At 31.0% G+C, this 11592-nt stretch overlaps 1 protein-coding gene across 1 annotated transcript; it reads left to right on the forward strand.

Moving 5' to 3' along the window:
* The first annotated feature begins 4731 nt into the window (after positions 1–4731).
* Positions 4732–9211, forward strand: LOC145749682 (uncharacterized). Its single transcript, XM_082565511.1, has 10 exons — positions 4732–4871; positions 5234–5359; positions 5488–5541; positions 6084–6242; positions 6623–6722; positions 7075–7166; positions 7512–7640; positions 8067–8126; positions 8550–8708; positions 9087–9211. The coding sequence occupies exons 1-10, from the start codon at positions 4799–4801 to the stop codon at positions 9209–9211; spliced, it is 1077 nt and encodes a 358-aa protein (XP_082421637.1). The 5' UTR covers positions 4732–4798.
* The last annotated feature ends 2381 nt before the right edge of the window (positions 9212–11592 follow it).

Raw genomic sequence — 11592 nt, forward strand, 5'->3', positions numbered from 1 at the left:
ACTCAAACCCAAAACCTCTTGTCTCCTTATATGTCATGACCGCTTTATTATACTACTAGACGACATAATTAATATTAAATATTTTTCCTTTTAAAATCGTGTTACCACATTCTACCACTGAATTCTATTAATTCTACGTTCTTTTGTATTGAAAATAATAATTGTTATATTTTTACAAATAATTAATTCTATTTTTATTAAAACCAACTTACTCATATAATAATTAACTTTTTTCTATAGGCTATATATAGCTAAGCTTTATTTTAAAAATGTTTAAAACTTAAAATAAGTCAAATTATTTTAAACTAGATAATTTATTAAATATTTATATAAATATAATTTCCCCTAAATTCTAATCATGAAATTAATCCATAACTAACATTATTAGCTTAAATTAATAATATTAAAACAATAAAAAATATAAAATATTCCTTCTTATCAAACCATCTTGAAAAAGATCTTCAAATGTCAAAATATATTTTTACAACAAAATCGTTTCATCTTTTTAAACTTTGCATAATTAATAAATTCTCAGACCTCATCATTTCAACACATTTCAAATAAAACCTAAAACTTATCTTTAAATCTTCGATTCTATCTTAACTCCATAAAAAAAAACTCAAAAAAACAAAAACTCTTTTTTCTTTACGTTATATTATCGATTATTAATCTAATTGACTTATTATGAGTTTATTACGTAAAAATACAAATGCAATTACGTCACACTGCATTGAAGTTGACGTCATAATAGAGTGAGACAGGGCCGCTAGTTTTCAATTTATCCCAAAACTTGATCTAACTTCATCAATTATTCAAACATTTTAAATTGAACTGAGTTTGTTTGAGCACAATTACTTTTAACATTGTTTCAAACACGCCAAAAACTTGACCTTGTGAGGTAATAAGGTTTAAGTTGTGACGTCATAATTTTGTTATTATCACTTTTAAACTAATGTTTAAAATTAAATTTAAATTTTGTCAATTTATCAAAAAAAAACGATTTTTACTTTAAAAAATAAATTTGTCAACATTTGCTTTGTTAAAAGTTTATTAAAAAGGTTTAAATGCATGAACATTATAAATCTAATTAATTAATTAAAATGAAAAGACTTCAAATTTTAATTAATTAACATAACATTTAATTTGCTACAACAACTGCTTCATTTTTACTACAAAAATGATTGTGACGTCACATTCTAACAATATTTCAACAAGCGCAATTGTCTTTAAACAATGTTTTAACTTTAATTGTTATAGACAAAGGCCTTTATTACCTTAACACTTAAATATTAAATTATAAATAATTTATAAAAAACCGCGCTAATTTTGGTCAATTCTAAGTTAACCATGTTACTAAAAGAATTTAAATAAACTCCACATTTCGTTGTAAATATAAAATAATCAATAAATATCAATGCCTCGATCGATTTACTTAAATTTACCTTTTATATTAACTACTACCTGCTGAATATAAAACTATAATCATTCTAGTTTTAAGAAAATTTTACTATTTTTATAAATATTCCTATTTTTTATTTAAATATGTTTTTAAATAAAATTGTTAAAGCTGAATCAATCTTTTACATTTAAAAGTAAAATGTTAATGTTTATAGAACAAATAAAACTGCTTTAAAAAACAAATAGATAAAAAATTTCTAACGAAAATTGACACAACATTTGACTTGTACATCTTCAATTCACTTTGTTTGCTAAATAAAACCTCATTGTATTTAGCTTAACTGGTTCTATGACGTCACAATACATTTCTGTTTTACAACACTACAAAACAATTTAATGATTCTGTTAAATTTAAACGAATTTAATTCTGTAAAAAAAACACAAAAAATTAATTCTTGCTAAACATTTATTTAAATTTAAGAATAAAATACTAGTTATTGTAATACCTTCTATCTATCTAGCAGTTATTATTAACCTTTTAAAATGAATTCAATAGTAGGCCAAAAACAAATAATAAACGACTAAAAAACGATTCAATAAAAAGATTAAGAATATTGGTCGCCCTTCGACCTTTCCAAATCCCTTAATCTAGTTTAAACTTTATTAAAAACAGTAGCCCTACATACCTAACAACTACTTCAAATAAATTAACTCGACTTTTCTTCGGTATTTTGCAGCTCGGGCAATTACAGGCTTGATCTCAAATCATCGATTTTTCAATCTTCGAATTCATGCAATTCACTACATCACTGTGTCGCGCGGAAAATTCCTCGATTCCCCGCTGAGTTCAACTTTATATTTTGACTGAGGCATCGATCGATGAAGTTGGGATAAAAAGAAAAACTTGGAAACTATTAATTTTTAATTGAGAGGAAACGCCAACCAAATGCTGCTGTGGTGGTCTACGTCGCTCAATTAAATTTAAAGCTATTGTCTCGTAAACAATAAACAATGGAACGGCTGCAAGGCGGCAAATTACAACGACTAAATTAACTTGATTGTCTTTGAACTATGACGTCATATAAAAAGTGTCATTTTCAACAGGAATTAATATTTAAAAATTTTTCCAAAATTTTAAAAGACTAAAATTTATTTTTTTGAATAAATAATTAAAAAAACGAAAAACCGCGCGATCTCAAATTACAAAACTTATATTACGCAACAGTATATGATTATGACGTCATAGTGCTTTTTCATTCTAGTAAACCGGATATTGCTACGTGCAACATTTTTAATATTTAGAAAAAAAAGTAAAAATAATTTTAATCAATATTTTTTTTTATTTTGGACTTTGGGCGGAGTGATTGGTCATGAATAGTTTCTCTTATGACGTCACAAATAGACTTTGTACTGTTTGCTGTAGTGTAAATTTGAACATCGTGGGTTTGTTGGATTTTGTAATAAATTAAAATTATGAAGAAATATTAAGTTTAATGTAATGTAAAAGTTTTATAAACATATATTCTTGTACTTATTTTAAGAGGTATGTATACTAAAGAAAGCTTACGATTAAATAAAAAGTTGTTAATAACATAATAAGCAGAGTTTAATTACAAAGAAACAAAGTAAAAAAAGTTTTAATGGTGATATACTTGTACTGGTTTAATCTTGGTAAAAATACTACTTATAAGCAAAAGCAGGGATTTATTATTAACTTATTTATGGAAGTAAGATATTATATTTTAAACAACGGTTAAAATATAAAGACAAAACAGAATCTAATCAGAAGTTTGGGTTTGGTGACCATGCCATAACATACTTAAAATCTTTATGTAAACATTAATACTTTTCGCATGTTTTAAATCATTAAATTGATTTTGTCATTTTTTCCCGTCGCATTGTTGTAATATTAATTGTATATCGTAATTATTATTTACTTTTATCAATGCGCGAAAAACCAAAATAAAAAAAAATAAATAAAAAAGTATAAGAAGATTTTAAATCTAACTATAGTTAAGTAGGATAAAATATATCGGGCAATTATAATATTTATAATATCCCAAACTGCTACAGGCAACTCGAGACTGGGTCGGGGTAACTGATGTTACTCTATGTTTAGGTCGCGCATTCGACTTTCCCACATCGAGGATAAAGATATATCTAAAAGGGACTTTTGTGTATACAAAATTGTTTTTATTAGGATTATTACTGGATGTTATAACGTTACTAAAAGTGCTATCGTATAAAATAAGGCTCAGTATCTTTATTTATTTAATTAATTAATTAATTAGAACGTTAATTAATAATAAATTTTGTTTTTAGAATAATTTCACTTAAAATGTTGCCCAGCACAAGTTTATCAAATTTAACCAACAAGCTTCAATGGTCCAAACCATCCCCCAAACCATTCAGAATATGGTTCATGACCCCTGGTTCGACCTCTGACCTTTGTACGTCACCAATCGGGGTAAGTGCAAGGTCATTAACGGACGTGAAAGAAGTTTATTGTTACGTCAACAATGGCGAAGATGTTAATGAGTTAAATGTGGTGAGAAAGGATGACGCAACATTAATAATTGGTGACGACTACCTACGTCACTTACCCGATCACTGTGACCTCATAATACTCCAACCTTCACAAGAATATAAACTCGATGTAATTAAGAGAAGCGAGGTCAAAGCGAAACAATGCGATGCTTATGACGTACAACAAAGCCGTGATTATGACGTTAGCAGTTTCGTTGTTCCGGCACCGAAGGGGAAAGTTGCGAGGTTGACCTTTGACTTCTACAAAAGGTCATCCAAGGACACGGGTTGTCTTAGACTCACAGCAGCAGCAGCCGGTGACGTCACCACAACAGTGACGTATGAGTTACGGTTGAATGGTTTAAAGTCGTTGGTTTACCGAGCTGCTTACTGGAGCGGAACGATTTTGTGTTTTCTGGGGAAAACTTTGGTCGAATGCGGCGAATTAATTAAAAGAAATATTACGTATTAGTGTGACGCCATAGCTATATATGACGTCATCGTTTCGCGTCGACGCACCAATATTATTTATAAAAGTTATAATCCAAATATATTCACAATGTTTTTTATTTTATTTATTTTAGTATATTACATAAATGTTGAGTTGTGTTTTGCAATTTTTTTTATTTTTTAAATTTAACTTTTTTAAATATTGATTTTATGAATAAATAAAATCTTGTTTCATAAAAAATTTGACTTTTTAAAATTTAATTCAAAAAATTTTTTTTCGAATTATTCGAATAAAGGTTAAATATGAAAACAACAACCGCCTAAAGCAGTTATGACGTCATAAGAATTATTTAGCGATGTCTCGAGAATTTTCTTTAAATACAAAAATTCTAAAACCAAATTTTAGTTCAAATTTTGCTGCAAAATGTCTGCAATGAAGTTTTTTGTTTTTTGTTTCATTTTGGGATTTATTTTCCATGTTCAGGGGATTGAATTAGGTAAAAGTAATAATTATTTAATTTTTAATTAATATCTTAATTAAATAATGGTTTTTAATTATGTAATGTGTATTATAAAAGTATAAATAATCAAATATTCTCCTAAAAAAGGAAAAAATTATAAAGTTTAAAAAATTTAAGTTTTAGCTTTAAGGATTTTTTTTTATCAAAGTTACTATACCAATATATGGGCAGTTTTATTTAGATTTATATATTAAGGCCAATGTACTATATATATTTATTTACATATTTAATGAGTAGCCCACAGTAACCTATGGGATAAGCTCAAAAGGGTTAAGTAGCAACGTCTATTTATCCCATCTTTAAAAACGTTTCTAACCCCAAAAATTTTATGGTTTTAGGAACCACTTTTGACCAGAGACCTGAAGCGCCACCACCAGCACCGAATGAAACTGATTTTGCCAAATTTATGGAATTTTTTGAGAATAAATTCGATCAATTAACGAACGAGATTCAACAACTCAGAGGTTAATATTTTTCACTCAACTTCTATTTATACAAAGTTAACTTTAAAATTATCACTTTTCGTATTAAAATATCAACGTTAATAAACTTTTTTTAAACTTTTTTAAATTTTTTAAATTTATTTTTTTAGGAGCAATTTCAAGCCAAAGCCCAAGCTGCAAAATCCAACTAGCCCAAATACAATGTAAGATTGTCAAATTTTAAATAAAATCTTGTTATTGTTTAAACAAAAATAACACTTCAAAAGTTAAAAATTTATTTTACCAAAATTTTTACCAATGGTTTTTTTTCCATATATAATAATAATTTTAACACTATACTCAAGTGAGAATTAAATTAGGGATAGCTCTTCAAGGCCAAGGCTTTATTAAAGATAGTTTTCGAATATTGTATCTTAACATAAAATCAAAAATTTTTTATATTTATTTATTCTCGATGTGGCAAAGTCGACTACACGACCTGAACATAGAGTAACAACATTTTTTACCCTGACTCAAGTTGCCTGTGGTAGTTTGGGATATTATTAGTTATAATTTCTTGATAATTAAGCTGCTAATTAAGTGTTGGCTCGACAGGAATTCATACTGTTTATAGCACCTTACTTAAAGGTGCTACATCATGAAAGCAGAGGGGATTGAACCCAGAACTTCAAGTAGTGAAGTCAAGAGTTCCAACCACTACACCATGCTGCCAGTTACCTCAAATACAATTTCTATTATTCCACAGTTACATGCACCACACCAAGTTCGTACGGAGTCGGGGAAAGATATATCGCCGTTTGCCCACCTCGCTGTGATCTAGTCAGTTATAAGGTATGGGGAACCACCGTTTATACTGATGATTCCTACGTATGTGCTGCTGCTATCCACGCTGGGCAAATTACTGGTTGGTTGAAAATTATTTTTTGTATCTTTTTTTTTTTTTAATTTTGCATTTTTTGTAAATCAAAAAGTAACGGTATAGGTTGGGTCCTAGGTTAACGTAAATGTTAGGCTTAAAAGTAAATGGTATGGCATCGCTGAGACTTGAACCCGTGACCTTCTGGGTAATAACTTAATGTAATTTTTTTCGTTTTACCCTAGAGAAGGTTGTTAATATTTTTATTGGAGAGGGTGTGTTGTTATGGCGTGTTTAAGCTATCCATAAACAACACGCTTAGGGTAAATAGTGTGGCAATGGTGCGCCTCGAACTCTAAACCGTTTGGCTTATAATTCGCTACAATAACTAGTAGGCCATAATAACAATAACCATTTTTGTGTTGCAGCGGCATCAGGCGGCCAAGCAACGGTTCTTAAACTACCCGGTAGGAGCAGTTACGAGGGGACAGTAGCGAATGGAATAAGCACAAGAAATTATGGGACATGGCGGGGTTCTTTTCAATTTATATAAAAGTTGTTTGTTGTATTTTATGTTCATCTTGCTTGTATGCTTATATAAGATTTAAATGATTCAGTTGAAAAATAAAGTCGTGTTATTTTGTATATAAAGTTAAAAATATAAAATAAAATAAAAATGGTGAAAAATAACTGAATTTAATGTTAAAAAATATTAACATTGTATAAAGTAAGGTTCACATAAAAATAAAAGTTGTGGTCCCATGTTGTTGTTTTAAATATAAAAACAACAACCGCCGAAAGCAATTATGACGTCATAGGAACCATTAAACGATGTTTCGGAAATTTGTTTAAATTCAAAAATTCCAAAACCAAATTTTAGTTCAAGTTCTTGCTGCAAAATGTCTGCAATGAAGTTTTTTGTTTTCTGTTTCACTTTGGGATTTATTTTCCATGTTCAGGGGATTGCATTAGGTAAAAAAAAGATTAGTTATAATTTTTATATAAATTAATTATTCTTAATTAATATGAAACAAATAATTAAATTATAAAATTTAAAATATTTTGCTAAAAAGGGGCAAATTAAAAAGTTTAAAAAATTCAAGGTTTTAGCTTTAAGTATTTTTTTATCAAAGTTACTATACCAATATACGGGCAGTTTTATTTAGATTTATAAATAAAGGCTAATGTACTATATATATTTATTTACATATTTAAGCCCACAATAACCTATGGGATAAGCGCAAAAGGGTTAAGTAGCAACGTCTATTTATCCCATCTTTAAAAACATTTCTAACCCCAAAAATTTTATGGTTTTAGGAAGTATTTTTTTTAACCAGCGACCTGAAGCGCCACCACCAGCAACGAATGAAACAGATTTTGGCAAATTATTGGAATTTTTTGAGAATAAATTTGATCAATTAACGAACGAGATTCAACAACTCAGAGGTTAATATTTTTACAAATTTATATATTTTTATATTTATGAAAGATAAAGTATAACTTAAAACTTTGTGTTATAAACAACCGGGGCAGCATGGTGTTGTGGTAAGAACACTTGCTACACCACCATGAGGTTGTGGGTTCGATCCCCTTTGCTCTCATGCTGTAGCGCCCTTGGGTAAGGCGTTATAAACGATATAAACCCCTGCTAAGCCAGCACTTAATTAACAGCATAATTATCGGGCAATAATAATCTATAATATCCTAAACTGCCACAGGCAACTCAAGACTGGGTCGGAGTAAATGTTGTTACTTTATGTTTAAGTTGCCTATTCGACTTTTCCACATCGAGGATAAAGAATTATACAAAAAAAAATATTAACGTAATATTTTTTTTAATTTGTTTTTATTCTTTTTAATTTATTTTTTTAGAAGCAATTTCAAGCCAAGGCCAAAGCCAAAGCTGCAAAATTCAACTTCCTCGAATACAATGTAAGGTTATTTATTTAAAAAAATTAATTTTAAATTAAAAAAATTTTAACATAACACTCTTAAACAATGCTAATTTTTATACCATTTAATTAAAATTGTTACAAATTATTTTTTCTTTCCTCTATAACGACAATCACTTAACATAATTTCAATGTTTTATAAAAAAAATCATTCAGGGCCAAAAATAGAGTAATATTTGTTCATCCGATCCAGTCTCGAAATGCCTGTGCCAGTTTTGGATATTATATAGATTATAAAAAATTAATTAAGCTGCAGATTAAGAACTGGCTTGATAGAAGTTTATACTCTTTATAACACCCTACTCAAGAGCGCTACAGCACGGAAGCAGAACCATGTAGTAAAGCCAACAACCTTTACACCACGCCACCAATTACATAAACAACAAGTTGTATTATTCCACAGTTACATGCGCCACACCAAGTTCGTACGGAGTCGGAGAAAGATATATCGCCGTTTGCCCACCTCGCTGTAATCTAGTCAGTTATAAGGTATGGGGAACCATCGATTATACTGACGATTCCTACGTATGTGCTGCTGCTATCCACGCTGGGCAAATTACTGGTTGGTTACAAATTAGGTTTTTATTTTACTCTCAATAAATTTTCCATTTTTTTAAATTAAAAAGTAACGGTATAGGTTTGGTCCTAAGTTAACGTAAAAGTTAGGCTTAAAGGTAAATGGTATGGCATCGCTGAGACTTGAACCCGTGACCTTTTGGGTAATAACTTAATGTAATTTTTTTCGTTTTACCTTAGAGTAAGTTTTTAATATTTTTATTAAAATAAGGTGTGCTGTTGTGACGTGTTTAAGCTATCCGTAAACACTAGGCTCAAGGGTGAATAGTGTGGCAATGGTGCGGCTCGAACCCGAAACCTTTTGGCTCGTAATTCGCTTTAATAACTAGTAGGCCATATAACAATAACCATTTTTGTGTTGCAGCGGCATCAGGCGGCCAAGTAAGGGTTCTTAAACTACCCGGTAGGAGCAGTTATGAGGGGACAGTAGCGAATGGAATAAGCACAAGAAATTACGGGACATGGCCGCGTTCCTTTCAATTTATATAAAAGTTGTTTGTTGTATTTTATGTTCACCTTGCTTGTATGCTTATATAAGATTTAAATGATTTGGATAAAAAGTAACGTCGTGTTATTTTGTATATTAAGATAAAAAATGTAAAATAAAATAAAAATGGTGAAAAATAACTGAATTTAATGTTAAAAAATATTAACATTGTATAAAGTAAGGTTCACATAAAAATAAAAGCTTTAAAATAGTTCGTCAAAAAAACGTTTGTGATGTCATAGTCCCCAAATTATTAGCAAAGCGATGCAAACAAAGGGGCTCGCTGCACAGAATTAAACTAAAACCCGAACACTTGAAATCAATTGTTAGATCCGATCAACAACAAGATATTGTTACAACATTCCTTAACTAAAAACAAGTTGAAGAAAAGAAAGAAAAATGCAAAAAACTTTAACCAGAAGTTGTGCAGGGGGTAAAGCGGATTTTATTTTATTTTAAAGCTTTTTTGAACTACAAAAAATATAATTAAATTGGTCAAGAAAAATGAAGTTTACTATTTACGTCATGTTTGTTCTGATGACGTCATTAAACTCGGTCTTCGGCGACGATCACTTGAAATTAAAGTGCGACCGCAAGGTGGAGACAAACTTCAACAAACCAACTATCGAAAAAATCGTCGGACCCAAAGGTGACAGGGGAATAACCGGTTTCCCGGGTCTTCCTGGGGCACAAGGGCAGAAAGGGGTTTCCGGTGACGAAATCGCCCCCTACATCAGCTACCGCCCATATAGCCACCAGTTTGGAGTAAAGGGTGAAAAGGGGAATTCCGGGTATCAGGGATTACCCGGACTTGATGGGGAGCCGGGTGAAAAAGGGGACCAAGGAGATATTCGACTTATGGACCCAAAGTGGGTTAAGCTTATAAGGGGGCCGGAACGGGGAGAACGAGGTGATCACGGGGTCAATGGTTTAGATGGGTTAAAAGGCGTTAAAGGGGGTCAAGGCGAAGTGGGGTTACCTGGATTATGGGGGGATTCCCTGGGTATCAACGAAGAGGTCAATGAACTTGAATCGGAGATTTCGAAGCTAAAGAAACGAGTGCATAGGTTAAGAAGAAAATCTTAAAATATTTTCGCTCAAATTTTGTAATTTTTTGTATGTCAAATAAAAATGAATTGTAAATAAATTAAAGTTGTTTTTATATTAATATAAATAATTCAGTCTAGCATACAATCACAATCCATTTAGGTTGCAAAGTCACTTATTCCAAATCGAAGATAAACTAAATACATAACATATGAGGTCGTGGGTTCAACCCCCACTGATCTCATGCTGTAGCGCCCTTGAGTAAGGCGCTATAAACGGTATGAACTCCTGCTGAGCCAGCACTTAATCAACAACTTAATTATCGAGCAATTATAATCTCTATAATATCCCAAACTGCCACAGGCAACTCGAGACTGGGTCGGAGTAACTGATGTTACTTTATGTTTAGATCGTAAAGTCGACTTCCCCACATCGAGGATAAAGATATATACAAAAAACATAAATAGAAATACCTGAGTAAAAGTTGCTTTAAAATTTAAATGACTTGAACTGAAATAACACGAACTTGTTTTCCAATAAAAAGTTCAAAGCTCGACTTTAAAAAAAGCAATTTATAAACATTTTAAATTGAGTTTGTCAAAAATAAACCGCAAACTCTGCATGAATCGTTGTCAATAATGCTGTAAATAACTAGAAAGGAAAGAATCCAACAGAACAACGGCGTCAAATTATTTCGAACGATTGGTTTTGTTTTCAATAGAAAAAGGTAACTTTAATTTATAAACATCAACAATTTGTTGAACGAATTCATTACAAATTTTAGTAGCTTACAATTCAGTCAAAATAAAAAATGGGAAAAGTTGGATTTATAATTATTCTGCTTGCAGTTAGCGTAGTTCTGGAAAAAGTCGATTCGTTTCAACAAGTTTCGTTCTCTTGTTCTCCGAGAGGTGACGTCATCACTTCACAAAGTTCCGCCACTAAAGGGAGCCAAGGAGCTCCGGGGAAGATGGGCCCTCCCGGTTCAAGTATTAAGGGTGAACCCGGAATTAAAGGAGAACAAGGAATCAAGGGAGAACCCGGAACCGAAGTCGCTACGGCGTATAGTCGGCCTCGGCCATCATATCCGCATAGTCGGCCTTGGTCATCATATCAAATCAAGGGCGACATCAGTAGGGATTTTTATTCCAGCATTCGAAGACTGGAGTCAACATATCGCGATGTGTCTTCTCGACTAAGCAGGCTTGAATCTTTAGTGATGTCGCGATTGAGCGATATGGAGTACAGCGGCTCGGGTTAACCAAGCACGTAAATGCAGAACTAACTTATAAAAATAGCCAAAAACTTGGACATTAAATGTTTTATTGTAAAAGTT

This window comes from Corella eumyota, chromosome 4 (genome assembly GCF_963082875.1).
Source record: "Corella eumyota chromosome 4, kaCorEumy4.1, whole genome shotgun sequence".
Classification (NCBI taxonomy): domain Eukaryota; kingdom Metazoa; phylum Chordata; class Ascidiacea; order Phlebobranchia; family Corellidae; genus Corella; species Corella eumyota.

Bases quoted from the DNA above. Each gene is read 5' to 3' on its own strand.
- LOC145749682 (XM_082565511.1), top strand. From the start codon at position 4,799: ATGTCTGCAATGAAGTTTTTTGTTTTTTGTTTCATTTTGGGATTTATT. The intron at 5,360-5,487 runs GTTAATATTTTT...TTATTTTTTTAG, and splicing joins CGAGATTCAACAACTCAGAG to GAGCAATTTCAAGCCAAAGC. The intron at 6,243-6,622 runs GTTGGTTGAAAA...TTTGTGTTGCAG, and splicing joins CCACGCTGGGCAAATTACTG to CGGCATCAGGCGGCCAAGCA.